The 19,966-nt window shown below is 47.2% G+C and overlaps 1 protein-coding gene across 1 annotated transcript; it reads right to left on the bottom strand.

Annotated features, from left to right (window-relative positions):
• Window positions 1-6,542: 6,542 nt before the first annotated feature.
• Window positions 6,543-19,455, bottom strand: LOC144139292 (uncharacterized). The gene is made up of 10 exons (XM_077671687.1): window positions 19,086-19,455; window positions 18,362-18,408; window positions 16,974-17,012; window positions 15,865-15,900; window positions 15,039-15,135; window positions 13,723-13,865; window positions 12,423-12,470; window positions 12,306-12,341; window positions 10,555-10,747; window positions 6,543-6,873 (listed from the first exon to the last, which is right to left on the bottom strand). Exons 1-10 carry the CDS (start codon window positions 19,147-19,149, stop codon window positions 6,869-6,871), a joined length of 708 nt encoding a protein of 235 aa, XP_077527813.1. The 5' UTR covers window positions 19,150-19,455; the 3' UTR covers window positions 6,543-6,868.
• Window positions 19,456-19,966: the final 511 nt, after the last annotated feature.

Raw genomic sequence — 19,966 nt, 5'->3', positions numbered from 1 at the left:
TTCTATTTTCCAAACCATGGCCATGCGGCCTCCCTCATCTCAAAAGAAAAAAAATAACATGCAATTCGTTCACTGATACTCCCCATTTTATTTAGTAGAGTGAGGAAATTCGTCACAGTTGAACCCGTTCCAAAAAATCATCGTCATGGGGGCCATCATCATCATCATTATCATGGTGATGATGATGATGACGATGAGAAGGAATAACCTTTATTTTCATAATAGTTCTGGAGTCATGGCAATGGGGGGTCTTGTCAGTCCAGAAGACCCTGGGAGATGGCTGCCAGGCGGGCCGGGCTGGCTATAGCCTGCCCTCCCACTGCTCATGGTTGGGGGAGGAGATAGGGGGGAGGGATGGCGTGTGGGAGCACGCCCGGATCATATGGTAGGGTGTGCAGGGTTGGGGACAGTACTTGCAGGTGGCGGAGTAGGAGGTGGGGTGGATGGCGTTGAGGATGTTGCCGTGCGTGTAGTGTTGGTTTTAAGGCAGCGGTAAGAGGCCACCGCTTACAGGTGGTGGCCTCTTCCTCAGTCAACTTGTCGTGGGGCGGGGGTTAGATGTGACGTTCGAGGCGGTAGTGGTCGAGGATATCCTTGTATTTTTGAGGCTCAGAATGGTACGCTTCCGAGAGAGAGAATAAACTCCATTAGGTGAAAGTAGCCAAGTGGTCGGTTTGCTCAGTTCAGAGCACTGTTGGAGCGTCCAGCCGTCTCAGCCGGGTGGATCAGCCGAAGCTGGTCGTCGACACTCGAGCTTACCAGACCCCCCCCCCCCCCCCCCCTCCGAGTTGTTAGAAATCGCGGAAAGCGAGGGGTTAAGCGGGCACTCCCACACCATGTGATACAGAGTGCAGGGCGCTTTCTAGGATCGACACTGCGAGTCGTATTGCGCCAGATTGACAAGAAACTTGGTCGGATGGAGAAATGTGTTCGTTTGCAGGAGACGCCAGTAGCGCTCCTCTTTCTTGCTGTGAGAGGGGTGTCCAGGGGGAGCGTAAGCTGGGCTAGCATGTAGTTTTGCGTCCCCACCTGGAATGAAGTTAAGGGGATTGTCGTCTCTAGCCAACTCTCTCGCGCTGCTCGGCCGATTAGACCTCGAGCAGCCTCGTGGGTAAAGACATTACCACGGAGCATGGGCGTCGGCAGGGGGGGTGCAAAAGGGGAACTTGCCCCCCCCCCCTTTCGCCCCTCTCCCTCAGCCCCGTTGCTCCATTCGTGCTTGCTTGTTTTGTAGTGTAAGCTACACTGGCCGAGGTTGATCAGTTTCGCGTGGACCTTGAAGGGCCGTGCTGCGCAAGCGCGAGGAGCATTGGGTTGGATTGGAATGGATTGAAAATTCAATCCAAATGGAGTACGAGTGTGTAGAGAATTGGGTCTGCACATTTGCCAGTCTTCGCTTTCCAGAGGAGTGACGTCCTAGCCGCGGCAGACGCACTGGCGCCGGCGCGTGCCCAGCTGTGCGCCTCCGTTGCGCAGTAGCCAAGTCTGACGCTGTGCCGGAGCCGCTTGGTAGCCGTTTCGCGTGGCTCCTGGAGAGCCGTGCTGCTCATTCGCGAGGAGCAGTGACTGGACTGGACTGGACTGGACTGGACTGGACTGGACTGGACTGGATTGGTTTGGATTGGATTAGATTGGATTTGATTGCTGAACCTTAGCTCACGCTACGTATATCCTGGAATCGCCGAGCTAAGCCTCTGCTAATTTTTTTCCGGTGACATAGGTGATCATAAACTTTTCGGGGCATTTACTGCGACCCTATAGCAGTCAACAAGGGGGGATAGGCAGGGCGCTTGTTGTTTTCGTCAACAGGAACGCCAGTAACAACCATAAACAAAGATCTAAGCCAGTTACCCCACGACGCATTTACCTATTTGTCTATATTTTTGAGTAAGGTGGACGGACTTGTGAAAGCAGAGTTAGAAGGAAGTGTGCTCAGAATCTTCAGGTATATAGATGATCTTTTGGTACTGGGTACTGTGTTTGGTACACGGAAATAGAAATGTTCAGTGCAGGGGTAATAGACGTATTCACCAGAAGACGCAGAGGGCTAAACTTCCCATATGAGATTCCAAAGGAAAACTCTTTACAATTCCTAGATGTGCAATTCACCTTTGAAGAACACCACATAAGCTGGCAGTATTCGCCACGCACACAGAGACCACTCAGAGTACACGTCTGGCCACTCAAGGATAGTTAAGAATGGGATAGTAATGGGGTGTCCAAAATCCGCTCTCGGCAAAACTTGCAAACACAGGATGGAAGAAGCGTTCAGTGAGCAGAGACACCGTCTTTCAAAGGCAGGGTACCCAATGACGATGCTGCGAACCGTTAGCGGAAGGCTACTAAAACGAGTAAAAATGGAGGATAAGGAGAAGGAAGAAAGCGCCGAAAACAAGAACAAGAACATGTTGCGGCAACGGGCCTCCGCGTAGACGACGCATCCGCATAACACACATGGATATATGGGCCCCATCATCGTCCCCTCCTAGACTTTATACGCGAAGCGAACATTCTCATGTTCATCGAACAAACTTTCCCCATCATCAACTCATTCCCCTTATCTATTCCCTGTGGAAAAATAAACGCTCCAAAAAAAGAATATGTCAGTAATCCCTTACGTGCACGGTCTGTCTCACGGGCTCAAAAAAGCGGCCGTCAAGTACGACGTGAATGTGGTTTTATTTTCTGCCAAAACCAAAGTGGGACGCGTATTCCGAGCGGTTAACAGACTGTTCGAAGAAAGGGCAAGCAGCAAGGCTAGTAAATGTACTATGCGTCACACGTAGAAATTTTTGGAATGCATAAAAAAACGTTGTATGCAAGATTCCGTCAACATACGGGCACCAGTACGTCGGTCAAACGAGTAGATGCGTAAATGTAAGGCTCAGAGAACACATGTCCAGCCTTAAACGTCGGCCATACACGCATCTGGCTGCGAATTGTGCGCAGTGCACAACAAAACAGTGCGAGCCGTTGTTTTACCAAACGACGACGGAGTTCCACCACCAGGATAGGACTATAAGAGAGATAGTGGAAGCCTAGCAAATGTCAAAAATAAATGGAACATCATGCATAATTCTACCGTCAGTAGCGCTTTCCAATCAGGAAATTAAGTTGTTAGTCGACATGAGAGAATGTGAAGTGTAAGGTGCTTCTTTCTTGTGTTTGTGTGTATGACGCAATACGTACACATTTGATCATGCTCGGGTGTTGTCAAAGAGGATATAAATGTGGTGAATAATGAATAAAAATCCAGTTAGTTTACGCTAATCTTCGTGTCTTTTTCGTTTAGTCCTCGTTTTTTGTGCGCTCAAGTTACATCATTTATAAACACCTTGATACGTAATTGTTCACATTCCTATTCCTTATTCTTAAAAAGTGAAGAAAAACCAGCTTTCTTCTGATGTGAGTTGGATGCTGTAAAATTTTGCTTATATTTTACCCCCCCCCCTCTCTTCCCCCCTCCTACGGTGGTGCAAGTGGTTTGCCCCGCCTCAAGACAAAATCCTGCCGACGCCCCTACCACAGAGAGAAGTGTGAGCCGGTGTCCAGACAACCGATGCCCTTTTCTTGGGAGGTTTTTTTGTTAAAAAAAATTAGGAGTGGTTAAGCTCGCTTATGCCACGATATACGTAGCGTGAGCTAAGGTTCAGCAATTCAATCCAATCCAGTCTAGTCCAGTCCAATCCAGTCCAGTCCAGTCCAGTCCAGTCCAGTCACTGCTCCTCGCGCATGCGCAGCACGGCTCTCCAGAGCCACGCGAAACGGCTATCAAGCGGCTGCGCCATAGCGTCAGACTTGGCTACTGCGCAACGAAGGCGCACAGCTGGGCACGCGCCGGTGCCAGTGCGTCTGCCGCGGCTATGACGTCACTCCTCTGAAATGCGCAGACTGGCGAGTGTGCAGACCCAATACCCTACACACCCGCACTCCAAGCAGCGCCGTCTTGTGGCCCCTTTTCCTCGTCGTCGGGTTGTCAAGCGCAGTTTAGGATGGACGTATTTTTTCTCCAGGGCTCTAACTCGCACCTCTCTCCGTCCCTCGTGGAACTGCGGGTGCATGTTTCTTCGCAAGGGGGCCACTGCGATGTTTCGGCGTAGTTCACCAGGGATATTTTCCGTGGATTCTAGAGGGCGATCATGGATGTTCATGCCCAGTCTCAGTAGAAGGGCCCTGCCCGCATCCGTCCTTGATAGCCAGTAGCGCTGACTGAGCAGGTGGCCCTCAATCAGCTCGTCCACAGTGTTGTGTAGCTCAGGCTGGAGGAGACAGTGGTTGGAGGTGTATGGGGGCAAACCCAGGGCCTATTTGAACACCTTTCGCAAAAGATATTCATATTGTTGTTCTCAGCCTTCGTTAATAAGGCATAGGGCGCCACATAGGGGATCCTTGAGACGACGAACGCCAGGACAAGTCTAAGTGTGTCCGCCTCCTTCATGCCTCTTCCTTTGACCGTGATCCGACGAAGCATGTGAGCAATCTGCGGGAAATGTGAGCAACGTGGGCAATGTGAACATGTGAGTGCTCACATTACTGGGCCCACCCTGACCACCGCCACAAAAGGCTGCATCGACTGGACTTTGATTGCAGGTGGGGGATGCTTCCAGGGACTCAGCGAAGCTACATCGTCGCTGTTCCATCGACTGCGGCTCGGCGTAGCTTTTACTCCTCGCTACCAACACCTCTACGGTGGCTCGAGTGACTCTGACTGTGAATCGTGCCACATACCGGAGACTATTGAACATGTGCTGTCCAAATGTGCCTGCTACGCGCATCACCGTGGAAAGTTAACCACGTAGTATTATCCGAGGGTATTGTCTGAGGAAGTCCTGCTGGGACCCTGGCCAGACCCGCAGTGTTCAAACAAGGCCTTCAAGGCAGTGCCGGAATTCTTAAAAAGCAGCGGTTTGGCAGCTAGGTTGCAGCCCAGTCCGGTTGTGGTGAAATTTTTTGAACATGTACTGTACGTGGCATAGGCATTTTGCGTGTACTTATACTATCACCTCTATGTCAATCATCATTCCTGTCACCCTCTATGCTCTTTTCCCCCTTCCCCACCCTTACACAAAGTCTAAAGTCATAGACTACACGATCGCGCCAACGTCTCTGTGTTTTTCTTCCATTCAATGAATTACGTTCTCTCTCTTGCTGCGCACTAGGAGCAGTTCTGGTTTTTCTGGGGCGCACGAGAGTCCACAGTTCTTGACATACTCGTTCATGGCATCAGCCGCATCTCCTGCATCTCCTCAACCGATCCCATGCCGGTCCACACCGTGATAACATCGGCGTACCGTGTTGAAAAGGGCTGTTTACGCCAGTTGTTCAGTCAATCCGATGAGGGCAACGTTGAATAGTAAGGGACACAGGAACGTTCCTTGTGGCATGCCGCGTCCGCCGGTGCGAATGGGTTGTGTTTGAAAGTCTCCAATCGTGAGGGTGGCTTGGCGTCAGGAGAGAAAGTCCCTTAAGTAGGTGTACGTGCGGGTTCTACACCCTGGTTTATTGAGATTAGGGAGTATGGCTTCTTGAGGGACGTTGTTAAAGACCCCTTTTAATGCCAGAGCCAGACATCTTCAACAAATCAACACCGACTTGAACCCTCCTAATCAAGTACCTCTTCAGCATTCCTTAAAGCTCCTCATCTCCTCTATCTGTCCCCTACAGCTTGTTAGCATCCAATTTGTGTTGCGGGATTTTCCTCCAGAATTTTACAGGGAAGCTGTTAGCCTCAAGTTGGTCGGAAATTTTTGTGTCGTAAACAAATAGCCCAAGAACGATTCAACAGTTCTCGTCCAAGACGCCGAGCGCGTGCGTCAAGCTAGGCAGGACCCAGCATCTGGCACCGGAGAAGCCCATCGCAATGTTTCTTCGTAATCAGGCATGCAGCATAGGGTTCAGTATTTGTTTAAAAAAAAAACCACAAGGCAAGCATCGAAACCGCACGATAGATGATAATGCATTCGAGAACACCATGTGTTCCTGGTAAAGACTAGGTTTGTTGTTGTTGTTGTTCCTTTTCTAGTGGCACATACCCACGTGGGGGATTGGCCAAGAAACTGGGTGGCTTTTTGGGGCAGCTGGTCGCGAGAAGGGGGCTGACGTCATTCGAGGGCGAGCGCATGCGTCAGGCTCTGCCGCCAGAGAAGCCGAGCGCAAGTCGCAAGCCCGCCGGGACGACGAGGGGCATTTCATATTTTTCCACATCAGCATGTGTATGGGTTTACGAAAGCTTCGCTGGACATCCACTCTCGCAGGGATGGATGGCGGTCGTTTTTTTATCTCACCCCCCCCCCCCCTGATCCCGCCCCTCGGTAGCCATTTCCTTACTCTGGTTGTACTCCTTTTGTATCGCCTCAACCCTGCCAATTTGTCTTAATTCGGGTCAGTATGCTTTCTACGCGTGTTCGTAAATAAATAAACAATTTTTCTCCAGAGAATGGCGTTTTTGGCGGTGTAATAGGGCAATGTTGTGAACATTCCTTAAACCCTTGTTGAAGTTCACTTAGATAGCCACCGACTTGACATAGCAGCAACTTATTTGACGACATATTTTTATTAGTTTTATCACTCGGCTGGTTTGAAACTTTGAACGCGTAGCTTGCGCAATTAACAGCGACGAACCATGATGCGTATTCTGCGTTCCGGCCGCGGATTCCGCAGCCTGCGTTAGCACTGTGAGGCACGGCCAGGCTGCCAGTACTGAAGACGCTTTCTCTTCCGCTGCATTCAAATGCACAACTACAATGGCGTCTGTTCGACGACAGGACCGGTCCTTCCTTTTTGGTTGCGTTCCCTAAACGTTTCCAACGTTTCCATTTCCTTCTTTTCTGTGCCTGTCTGACGGATCTCCTTGTTCCGGTTGCAGCTCCTAGCCTGCGTTTGGAAGAAATATGCAACCCCATCAAGACAATACAAAAACTCCCCAAGTTGCTCCAGCAACTGAACAAAGCAATAAATACTCTTCGTCGTTCCTCAGCGATTGGCCGGAATCAGGCGTCTGACTCATCCCCACCACCATCTGTTAGCTAACGGTCTGTCTGTCTGTCTGTCTGTCTGTCTGTCTGTCTGTCTGTCTGTCTGTCTGTCTGTCTGTCTGTCTGTCTGTCTGTCTGTCTGTCTGTCTGTCTGTCTGTCTGTCTGTCTGTCTGTCTGTCTGTCTGTCTGTCTGTTTGTCTGTCTGGCGTCAGGCGGGGTGGAACATATATCTTCTGATACCGGTTACCTGCACGATTTTGTTACTAAATACGATGTTCCGCTCCCCTTCTTCACGAATCATCCGCCATTTCGTAAACCAGCCTACTGCGTAAGACAATTCTACTCATTTATTTTCGCTTATATGCCTCCTTCTCCTTCGTATACAACGGCGAGCCCTTTTGTAATTCATAAATACGCTAACCTCCTTTTCCCGAGGCACGTATTATCGAAGCGCTGACTTGCCCTGACTTGCGCTGAAAAGCCCTGATATCTATACTCGGGTACATCTTAAGAACGGCAACATGATGATTGATGATTGATGATTGCTATTGGTTTCCCCTTTGAAGCGGGATGATGACATGTCATCTTACCAAAAAGGACTAATATAACCATGCTTTACACTCTTGGTTTAATACTAGCGCTGCTTAGAGCAGGCACTAAAGCTTATTAGGCCCGAAATACTTTCTTTTCCCTGCTACAGGTGGTAACTGTCCTAGGCAATATTCCCCTCTCTGCTTTTCGTCCACCAGCATTCTAATCTTCTTTTCGTCCCCTCAACAGCCTTGAAGTTAACTTCCTCTCTGATACCCTTAAATCCTAGGGCTTCTGAAAGCCCAATATTCCCTTCATGTAGATTTGGATGAATGCCCTCACATTCTAACACTATGTGCCGCATAGTTTCTGTTTCTTTTCCGCACACCACACATACCCCATCATTTTGTGAATACTTCCCCACAAAACTCTTAGTTCGCAGGCAACCTGCTCTAGCCTCAAAAAGCAAAGCACTGCTCTGGGAATTATCGTAGAAATTTTCCTTTCTGATGTCCATCTTCTCAGCCCTGTATATCTCTAACGACGTTTTAGCCTCCATTTTTTCCCATCATTTATTCGTTTAAATCTGCCTTGCCTCTTTTTTGGTTACCTTGGCTGTTTTGGATTCTCCACTGTTCTTTCCGTATTTCATCGTTAGCCTTCTAGTCTTTCTTAACCACTGCGTGTCCACGCTTTTCAAGTATAGGTACCTAAATACCTTAGCTGCCCACCTTCGTTGATCCATTGCCCTCAACCTCATCTCAAAGCATATTTTACTCTGAGCTTCTCTAACTTCAAACGACGCCCAGCCCATATCTCCCTGAACTGCTTCGTTAGTTGTTTTTCCATGCGCGCCTAAGGCCAAACGTCCTACCGTTCTCTGGTTTACTTCAAGGCCTGATAGAACGTCTGATTTTAAGCAGAGTACAGCATTCGCAAACGTGAGACCCGGAACCATTACTCCTTTCCACATTCCTCTTACTACTTCATATTTGTTATACCCCCACAGAGCTCTATGCTTCATTATAGCTGCGTTTCGCTTTCCCTTAACCTTAAGTTGCTCCTCGTGAGTACTTAAGTAGTTATCCCCTTCGTTTATCCACACTCCCAAATATTTATATTCCTTCACTCTAGGTAATTCGCCTTGCTGGATAGACACTACGTCGGTGGTAGCGTCATTGAACACCATTATTCCTGATTTTTCTGCACTGAAATTTAACCCGAGGTCAGTGGATTCCTGGCCGCTAATATTTATTAGCCGCTGCATATCGGTTTGGTTATCAGCTAAAAGAACAATGTCGTCTGCGTATAACATTCCCGAAATATGCTGTTGTACCACTTTGCCTTGCAGCATATGGGTTAGACTAAACCCTACTTGACTTTCTTCCAGTTTATTTTCTAACCCTGCAATGTAAAGCATGAACAGTATTGGGCTCAAAGGGCATCTCTGTTTCAGTCCCCGATGGATGTTGACCTGCTGGGCGCATTTCTGTCCTTCCCAAGTAAGGTGCACTCTATTGTCTTTATAGATTGCTATAAGGAACTGTATTAACTCGTCATCTAATCCCTGGAGTTTCAGCGTTCTCCACAGCCGTTCTCTGTTTACGTTGTCATATGCCCCTTTAATGTCCAAGAACGTAATCCATAGTGGTCTATTCTGTGCTTTCGCAATTTCAATGCATTGCGTTATCACGAACAGACTGTCATCCAGTCGCCTGTCTTGTCTAAATCCATTCTGCAGTTCCCCAAGTATTTCGTTTTCTTCCATCCATGCTTGAATTTCTGATTTTATCGCCTGCGTTACGAATCTATACACCACTGACGTTACTGTGAGTGGTCTGTATGAATCAATACTGGCTTTGTCTCCTCTGCCTTTATATATTAAATTCATCCTACTTTCTAACCAGTCCTCTGGTATTTGTTTGGTTTCTATCACCTTATCTGTTGCCCTTATAAACGATTCCTTACTTTTAGGTCCAAGTAGGTTTATCAGTTGCATTGGTATTCCGTCCGGGCCCACTGCTGCCTGGGGGAAACCTTTTGCTCTCCTTTTTTCCAATCAAGGTTGCTCAAACTTATTTCCCTTTCCGCAGTCTTTTGTGACGCTGATGTTATCGCTGCCGGTTTCCCTACCACTGTTGTCCTAAACTTCTCACTAATCACTCGATGAATATGCGCCAACGCGTGCTCTCCTTCTAAATGTTCCCCCTCCTCATCAATCAGGAATTTTTGATGGTTATCGTTTTTTGAGCTTAGTGATTTTACATGGTTCCAAAACTTCTTGGATGCGCTTTTGTCCTTCTTCCGTATTTCTGTCATCCATTGTCCGCTTTTCTGCTTGATCTTTGCTTGCACCATTTTCTGCACTTCTAGTTTTTTACCACAGTAGACATCCCACTTCTCCTTCACTACCTCCGGTGCCATACCAGTTCTTTTTGCTTCTCTATGTTCTCTCGACGCCTTTCTTCGCTGGTCAAGATCCTCTTTTATTTCCTTATTCCACCAGCTTCTCGGCTTTCTCTTCCCTTTCCATCGGTTTCGTTCATTTGCTTCATTCATCTTACCCTTTATGAACTCAATCATTTCGTATTAATCCCAATTTTTGCCTGGGATTACCTGGGATTACACAAGTTGCCGCTGTGCCTGATCACCTCAGCCGGATGTTTCCGAGCGGCGCAAGTAGTGCGTTACTGGGAATGTTTTGAACATGGCACGAGCCATTTCCGTGATTTTTCGGACTTAACATGCTTATAAAGTACTGCAGCGACGATTAACAAACTATGCGAGAAAAGGCAGACGATATCACGCAATCCTAGCAATCTCTTTTCAAAACGCGCGCGCCCGTTTCACATCCGGGTCCGTCGCTTAGGCGGAGTGATACCGTGCATGAACTATTTCCGTTCTTAACTTGTTCCCGAGTATAGCCGAAACCACGTGAAACAAGGCGTTGTTGTGGTCTTCAAATTTCGCGCCTTTCGTTCTGTCTTTCCCTCTAAAGGTGCTTTCTCGTTTTTTATGCGGGCGCCGATGCCAAGGAAGCTCACGTACATGAACCGGTCACCGATCCAAGCAGTCCACTGGTGAGCCCGTCCACGAGGCGGCTGATACCCCGGGTGAGGAACCTGAGCGGCAGCAGCGCGGTCAACTCGTCCAGAGCGGAGTTCAGGACGTCCACGAGAGGGCAGACCAGGCTTTGTACCAGGTCCAGTTGCAGGGCATCCGGAGCCACGCTTAGTATGCACTGCGCATGCGCGCGCGCACACATAGTCATGGTGGTCAACAGCCGCGTGAATTTATTGGCAAAAAAGACTTCACTCACTCACTGGCGCAAAACGTGGCGCAAAGTGTGGCGCGAACAGTGAAGGACGAGTGTCAAGTTTAAGCTGTATGTTAGGTTTGCACGCACAGTGCATATGCATGTATTTAATGGACTATAGAAGGAAAGGAAGGTCCACCAGCAGGCGTAAATTGTCTCGCCGAGGGGCGGACACCGGAACGCCTGCTGGTGTACGGGAGGTGGGATAGGGAGGAAAGAGTACAAAGGAAGAGGGGCATAGGGTAGAGGGCTTACATGAATCACATATATACAACGCTTTAGTGAAAGAAAAAAAACAAGAAAAGAAACAGGGAGTTACGTGAAGAATTCTTCTTCAGCTGGTCATCAGTGACCGCTTGGCCGCCGCAGGCCATGGACTTGCGAAAAAAAAAAAAGCCCTCCAAAGTCTGGATACGAACAACTAAGACAATTGCAGTTCCTCCGCATTCTCTTACTCTTTTTCCAGCGGTATTCGAACCTGCGCCTCCTGAGCTGCTAAAAAGGTGCGCTACTGCTGAGCTCGGATATTTTTTTAACACTTAGCGCACGGAATGTCATCGAATATAAGCGGATTAGAAGACAGCGACAATAGGACAACAGGACTGAAGGCTTGGGCACGGGCAATACCTAAAAGTGCGGCGAACTGTGCAAGTTGGTGAAAGCTGATGGTGAAAACAGCGCATAAAAGACGCGATCACGAAGGCAGAGAAGAGAAAACACAGCCGTGTTTGCGTTTTCTCTTCTGTTTCTTCGTATATTATGCGCTGTTTTCACCATGAGCAATGGCTAGAAGATTGATCGTGTCCAGGCCTGGGATGGAACGGGAAGGTAGGGAAGGTAGGGAAGGCCAGATTTGGTGTGTTTCAGATGCATCATCCACGGTAAAGCTGGTGGAGGTTCTAATTTTACATAGCTGTCGCTTTGATGTTTGTGTATCTCTTCATATTATTTTATTTTTACGCAGGATTTATTTTCATTTAGTTTCGTTTTGTATTCGTTTACTTTTTACGTTTTTGAACAGCGTCAATGTTTATTTTTTTTCTCATTCACGCGAATTCTCTTTTGCGCATACCTAATCTAAAGGAGGGACTTCGGAGTTTTGTTGCCCGCGTATTCTATAAAATTGTGTGCTCTGGTTCCTAATGGAGCTTCTCGAAGCGTGCTGTCGGTAGTATCAATGAATACGCCACTAGTAGGCCTATACAGTCAGCACTATATGAACCGTAAAAACAAATTCTTGAACATTAAGTAACACGAAATTTTATTGTACATGCGTGCGTAAGTGATAACACAAAATCGCTCTAATTAGGTTTCATACAATCGGTCGCCAACCTTCCGAAATGTTGAAGTTTTCGTATTTATATTCACATGTCCCAGTTATAATTTGAAGTGTGGCCCAACGGTATATAACAGTGAAAAGAACAAAAGAATTTCCTTGAATAAAGTTGCAATTTCTTTTTCCTCGTAGATGATTGCAACTTACCCCGACTGCCGCGATGAGCTCGTTCAGAATAGGGTCCTGGAGAAGAAATTGGGTTCCTTAAGCTTCAATAAACTTCTTCAGCGATCGAAATGAGAAATAAATCAAAATAGCGCTTACCGTGACAGTTGATCCTTCCGCACAGAAGAGAAGGGTCGAATTCAGGCACTGAAAAACGTGAAAACACGAGGAAAGGAAGACACTGGGGTTATGTTTCAAAACGCCAGCTTTTGCTCGGGTAAAAAAAAAGAGGCTAACACCGAATGAGTGGACTGGAAATAACAAAATGGCCGTGTATCTGCTCCTTTCGTTGCAAGTGTCGACAAAAGACGATAGTCTTTGTGAATGTCTCCCATTGCTTTCCCAGTCACCTCTCATGCTGTTCCTCTTCCGTCGCGCTTCTCCCAAGATAAACACACTAAAGGTATGCTCAAGTCAGTTTAAATTTCCCACTTTCCACTGCTACAGGCCGGGTTCCTGGATGTCAGCGCTGCAGTACGGCGGAGACGCGCGTGAATCGAGGCGCCCTACTTCAACGCTTATAGAACCACATTTCCTTACTCCACGTGTGTTCCAAGCAGAACGTGGAACATATCTAGCGGAACCTCTCTTTGCTGTTGCCATGTGATCTCTCAAATGCAGCCAGGAGTGCGGGCAACAGCAGGCAACGGTTTTCTACAGTAGATGAAGTATATCATTTGCTATCACAAAAACCAAGCTTCCATGAGTTTTTTAATAAAGGAACACTACAAATATCACTTATCTATTGATGTTCTGCCTAATATTTGCGTAATGTCTTGTTTTTGTTCAACAATGTTGACAAGTATGAACATTGACACCGGACTTACACGTTTAGATTTGGCTGTGAGTATATAAGACTATTGCGCAAACTTTGTTTCACTTTGGCCGGGTGGCTGAAACGACAGACAGACCAAAATTTCTGGGTTTAAGTAGCCCAAGAAAGACTGTCGTCTTTAAAAGGGAGGAGGAGGCTTGAATAAGATTTTCGGACGTGATACGGCAGCCGTCCACACCTGCAAGCTCTTACGGTCACCGAATCACGCCGAAAGGAGAACGAAGGGCAGAAGATTGATGGTGTATGTTTAGTCAGACAGGCAGACAGACAGACAGACAGACAGACAGATATACACAGAGAGACGGACAGACAGATATACACAGAGAGACGGACATACACAGACAGACACAGACAGACAGACATACACAGGCAGACACAGACAGACAGATATACACAAAAAGATACAAACAAACACAGACAGACAGATAATAGAGACAGATATACACAGACAGATACAGACAGACAGACAGATAAGACAGACAGACAGACTCAGACAGATACAGACAGACCGACCGACAGGCAGACATACAACGTATGGACTGAGGGACAGACAGAGAGACTGACCGCTCCGGCGTTGAACACGCTGGGCAAGCTGATCTGCAGGGGCTCCTGGCACGCCAGATTTCCAGGGCTGAAGGTGCCGCATGGGAGCAAGGAAATGCCCAGGGGGTTGCACAGGATGTTCGCCAGGCCTCTGATGTCGCCGCCTGCAAGCGAGCAGTGTCGGCATTCGAGAAAGCGATCAAGGCCCTGGCGTGATATGTTGTACACGCTACCCTATACGTCACAACGGATACGACGTAACTGAATTCACATCTTTCCCGCATTACACTTACGTTGTAGCTACACGGTGACGGTTCTTAACCATGGATGTGCAGTGAACCACATATGGTCAAATTTGCGGTGCATACTGCAGAGGCGCGCGGGAATTCGAGTATGGGGGTGTTGATGCCTCACGTACAAAAATCATTGTAGGCCTCAGACCTCGTCACTCGTACGCTTGAGTGCAAGTGGTGTGTATATCTGTCACTCAAAACTTCCGCACAGTGCGGTAATGGAGAGTTTTAGCAGTCCGTCCGTTCCGTCGTGTTCGTTGTTACCGGGTTTACCGGGACCCGTCTCCGCCTGCGCGCGCGGAAGGGCGAGGAGGCGCGGACATGGGGAAGGCAGGCCCGCGGAACTAATCCCCCTACCGCGACGAATACCCAAGTGACCAGACGGGTCCCGGTCAACACGCTAGCTACGTACACTACGGAACGGACGGACTGCTAAAACTCTCTAATGTGAAGCAAAATGGCAGGGCCGCCACCGTGATAATTTGGAAATAACGGGGCGAGGCGGATGCTTGCTCTGGTCAATCTATTTCGCTCGGCGAGTCTAAACACGTACTACTCCGCGCGCCTTACATAACCGCTCGACGCCGGGTGGGGGGAGCGAGCGCTCAACACCACGTGACGTCAGCGGGTAACGCGAACTGCGCTCCTCTCTCCGCATGTGATATACTCGGTGCAAGGGAAGGAAACACAGCAGTTTCTGAATAATCTGCGTCGGCGGACATTGCTGACTTCATTGTAAAGCTGGATTTTCCTTTAGGCATTTTCTAGCTCGACGATATGTTTGCCACTGGCTACCTAGTGACACTGCAGCTGTGCTGTAGAAGATAAGTACGCGGGAGAGTAGGCTATCCTCCAGGAGTTCGCGGCCGCTCGACGCTTTGCACTTCTCCCGGGAATGATGAGATATAAAATGGCTCGGTTGGATGAGTTGACGGACGCTCCAAAGAGCCGTCGCAGGTGGCCATTTCGAACCTCTACGTGTGTGTAGGGAAGGAAGTTGCACATTTTCTTACAATGAGAAGACGCTCTTTGAGGATCACTCACTGAGGCCCAGCCTGGAGAGGACGGCTTCGAGTAGTCCGACCACGTTGAACAGAACCGAGACCGGACTGGCGACTTGGGGCAGCAGCTGAAGCACGCACTGGGGAGGAATACGAGCGTCACCTTGAGGGGGTGGTTGTCCATATCAACAGAGTAACTGAGTCCCAACAAAGTTCGCTGAATTGGTGATAAAGGTCGGCTTCGAAAGGTAGGGATAACTTAATCACTTACTCGCCCCGAATGATGTTGGATTGGTATAATTTAATCATTTTCGTGTGTGTGGCTTTCTGTCAGTGATAGAACGAGCTGCCTTTCACACAGAAGGCTGCCAGGAAATCTTTCAACCTCCCCCACCCCGCCCCCACACACACAAACTCACTTTCGTGAGAGTAGTGTTGTTAGTGTCATCAAGATGGCCGTATGTTTCTCTCAAGCAAGCGGCTCTCAGAAATAATTTCGTCAATGAATCAATTTTACTGTAATTCGTACATAACAACGTAATATTTATTCAGACAATACATTTAGCAATATATTATTTTTATAATCAGATATTCAGCGTTCATGTAATCGTTTATTTAATCAAACCAGTTTTCAATGCACACAGAGGGTTTTTATCTTCCCTCATTAGCTAAAACATCAGGATGCATTTTGTAACAGCTTGAGAAAAAAGCCACTTCGCATATCAATGCACTACCCTCACGTACGTATACTTGTTAAATTTTTACCCAGGCACATTTATGCAACAAAACCCGAATCTGTGCCAGCGCAATGCGAACTCCAGGATTAAGCAGGGGATATGAAGTTTGCATTGATATTGCAGATAACTTACCCCTAAGATTGTCGCAAGGTCTGGGACTAACCCATCCTGAAAAGATAAATGGGAAACGGAGACGGTTATTTGCGTATGTCTAGTGTCTTTTGCTGTATCAAAATATCAGTCATAAGATGGCCTCAGGCGGCCCCAATCGCGACGCTCCTAACCGGATCGCGTTTGTTTTTATTTAGCTTCCAGCAACATTTGTATAGGGACTAGTCCTAATACTTGCTCGAGGGGCAATTCTTTCCACGTTAACCCTAAAAAAGACGCAAGAGATCAGAGGGAAGATGGGCACAATGAAAATGACCAGGCTTTGGCAAGAAATATTTGCAGAAATTTCCAAGAAGAAACCTTTGAACAAATGCTTAAGCCGCTCTTACTATCTCTTGTAAAGTCGGCTTCACCCCTACACAGATACATGCATTGCGGGGAATACTTTTTTTCAAATACCGTTTAAGTATAGGCAGTCTGACACCAAAGTAAAGCCTTAGGGCGTTTAATTAAATGCAATCCGTAAAATCGAAGGTACCCCTATAAATCGCGGTATACCGATGTCTATAAAACCACCCTCGCTATTGTAGACATGTTTTTTAGGGAAGTCATCTTTTCATCGTAATATAAGGTACCGTTTATGAAGGCCCTAGAAACTTACATTGAACACCTCCATAAAACCCTGTGCATTACTATGCCGCACTTCACACCAAGCCCTGTCACGGTCAGCTTCACCGCAATACACAAGTGCATTGATGGGAAGACGCTTTTAGCAGCCTGATATTATGGTATGATGGTTCAAAGACGTTTTCATAAAGTACCTCGTAAGAGCTCATTTGTTCCTATAAAGCGCAATTCGATGAGCCCCTTTAACGTTCTCTTCACTATTACGCACATATGCATCACTGGGAATACATTTTACGGGCAATATAGAGTATGATACTAATGTATGTAGGCTATAGCGAGTTTTATGAATTTAATATCAATTTAGCATGCGGCGAAAATATGATATATCTAGCGTTATAGACAGACAGACTGGACTTCTCGTTCAGTTCACATACAAGTTCTTTCACGCATTTAAACAAGCGAAAAATAACCACGCAACACTGCTTTCAACGCGTGACACTTACCGATGTGTCGGGACAGGTTCTCAAGGTTGTGCCGAGACACTGCGGACAGAAAGGAAGCACCGTGAAACACGACCTTCTCGAAAAAACCCATATGATTTTTATATGGGTAAAATTTTTGCGTTCCAGTAAGAATTTATATAGAGATCCACACGAATTCTTGTGGGCCCATGCGATATAGACTCATAAGGGATCTGCCCCCATATTGATTCTTACGTGCACATAACAACTCCCACATAAAGTTATATGTGGACCGTGAAGTTATATGTGGGCCCATATGGTAGCATATAGAGCACCATGAAGCTGTGCGTGGGGTCTCCTGTGGGTGATAGCTTTACACAGAGTAGCTCTACGCCGAGCTACACCATTCCTATAGTGATGCAGATAGGGCTGGCATGGTTGTAAATGTTTCAACTGCAATTAAAACTGATGTTACCTGGATTTTAATTGTAACCTAAGTTAAACATTGCTTATTTACTGCCATTTTCTGCTCGCTTTCGTCTGTCTTCGGCCTCAAGATATAGTGTGGTTCGCTCAGTGAAGTCGCTTTCGGTGACGTCACATATTACGGGACGTCACCACTTCAGGTTGTTTTTACGCATGGCAATAAAGATTGGCATCAGCTTCCCCCCTTCTTGACCATTATGAACCGTTTTTTATTCGATGACCTGCCAGCGTCCTTGTGATTACCTCGATATTACGTTAGCATATGACCCAGATAGCATGATTGACACGTTTATGAAGGTTGTGGACCCCCGTAAAGAGACATGTACACGTTTCATCATGAATTGCGTCGGCGGAGATTGCTGGTTTTCCGGCAACTCGCTAGCGGCACGCAGAAATCCGACACAGCTCCTCAGATACGTCTTTCACTATGAAAAATAGAAAAAAAGAAAACCTTTAGAAAACTTTAAATAAATTGCAAGCGGATCGATTCTCTTTGTGACCGGGTGAGCAGTGTTTTACGAATGTGTTCGTCGACCTCGTTGTTTCTTGCTTTGCTGGGTGGTTGAGCGTTTATACGAAGTCGCATAGTGCACCGGTCTATCGCGCACACAATATTTGCATGTTAACGTGCACAATAATCCAGAAAATTTACTGGCTTTAATCAACCACTTACCGGCTTACGTGCTTGCTTTTTAGCTAGCTACAGCAATAACAGCAAGGCATCACACAGATACTTTTTTTTTCGTTTGGGCTAAGCATAGGTCACAATCTGTGACAAAAGCTGTTACTCCATGTCTCGCCTTATACTTGCTATAAAAATGTTAACAAAAATTATGCAGGAAGTACAGCAGAAACAGTGAAAATTTGCACAAATACCCATTTCACCACAGCCCGAGGGACGTTTACTAGAAGCTTGAGGGGAATCCGCCCATGTTTAGACTTACCTCACCAAGGTTGAGGATGTTGGGAAGTGTTACATTGATGCATTGACCTGCGCATAGAGAAGCACTCTAATGTAACCGACGTGAACGTGAATTTTGAATGGCTGTATCTAGAGTGCCGTCCGACGGCACGGTAAGCACTCCACTAAAGCGACGTCCACAGGCGTTTCGATAAAAAATGGCACTACTTCGTTCTCCATTAACATAACATAACGTAAACTAAGCTAACATAACCCAAGGAAAAGAAAAATCGTATAAAACACCGAAAACTGACCTAAGCCATGAAAATGATAAAACTAAAGATGTAAAAAAAGAAAGGAGGCAAGAGACAGACTCCAATTACCGCCCACAGTAACAAGAAGCAAAGCCCCTTCATCGGAAAGCTAAGACGGGACTCTACACCCCTGCGACTGACTCTCTAGCCCCTGTCAGCCCAGTGTTAAAAATTCGAATGTCGGACGGCAATATAGCCATGGCTGTAGCACTGAGCTGGAGTGACGTCGGATGGCACTCGCCGTGATTTTGAGTTGGGAATGAGGCGCATGTGACTAGTTTAGAACACCCCATTGTAGCAGAGGCACACAAGTTGTGGCAGTTGTGATCGGCAATAATATATGCCTGTCAAAGATTTCGGCATTGTTGGGTATGCCAAAAACTTCATCAGAGTTCTTTTGTTTCTGTTGGGGAAGTTGATAGAGATACGCAAAGGAGAAACCAAATTACTTACCATTCGCTGCTGGCAGGATGACAGCACCAAGAGTGAGTAGGACGTACACCGCTGTAGGAGCCATTTCTTCGTTACACACAGCTAGGACTATGACGAAGAACCTTTAACTAGATCTACTCATGCCTCGTTTGTACCAAACAGCCGTTGGCGGGAGTGACTGAAGGGGCAACTTTGTGACAAAACTGACTCTTTAGTGTAGAGGAGCAATAAAAAGTTCAGGTGAAGGAGTCACATCTTTTTGGAGGCTTTGTGCGTATTAAGGTTTATATAGGGTCTTCTTCTAAAACCACGGTTGCAGACGGTTGGTTAGGAGTTTGACAAGAGGCGACAGCGTCGTCGTGACGTCATCAGCAGTCGTACCGCTCGGCGGTGTCCCTAGCCCAGGAATAAGACTTTCCAGCCGAGCACGTGCTCTCGTCCAACTGAGTACTTGCTCTGCATGACACGGTACACGTGACAGCTGTTTTCCACGCCATCTTTGTCTTTTTGAAAAGCTTGTCACGACGACCTTGTTTAGTGGGAATGTCGGGGATGCCTTTTTGGGATGTTTACGGAAATAGCTTTTTTGACGCTCACTTCCGCTAACCGTACGCTGAAGTGGCCGTGAATTTGCGTTTGCGGGTTGCACGGACGCGTTGCGAACCAGTGAGTGATTTAACTCGAACTTAACAGCCCGTGTAAATGCACAAACGGGACAACACTGTTACGCATACCTTGCTGACGTGGTTACGCAAGCAGACGTAACTTCGTTGCAAAAGGTACCTTTTGTATATGTTAGATAAAGTTAATTGATACTGTGCTGCTTCAATATGTGTCGTTTTGAGACTAAAAAAGGCTGTATGGTTTGTCTGTTCCACTGTCCCTGTCACTCGTCTAAATAT

Source organism: Haemaphysalis longicornis, unplaced genomic scaffold (genome assembly GCF_048455015.1).
Source record: "Haemaphysalis longicornis isolate Haplotype H1 unplaced genomic scaffold, Haemaphysalis longicornis Haplotype H1 scaffold_5, whole genome shotgun sequence".
In the NCBI taxonomy this organism is placed as follows: domain Eukaryota; kingdom Metazoa; phylum Arthropoda; class Arachnida; order Ixodida; family Ixodidae; genus Haemaphysalis; species Haemaphysalis longicornis.
This window is presented reverse-complemented; position numbering and strand designations above follow the sequence as displayed.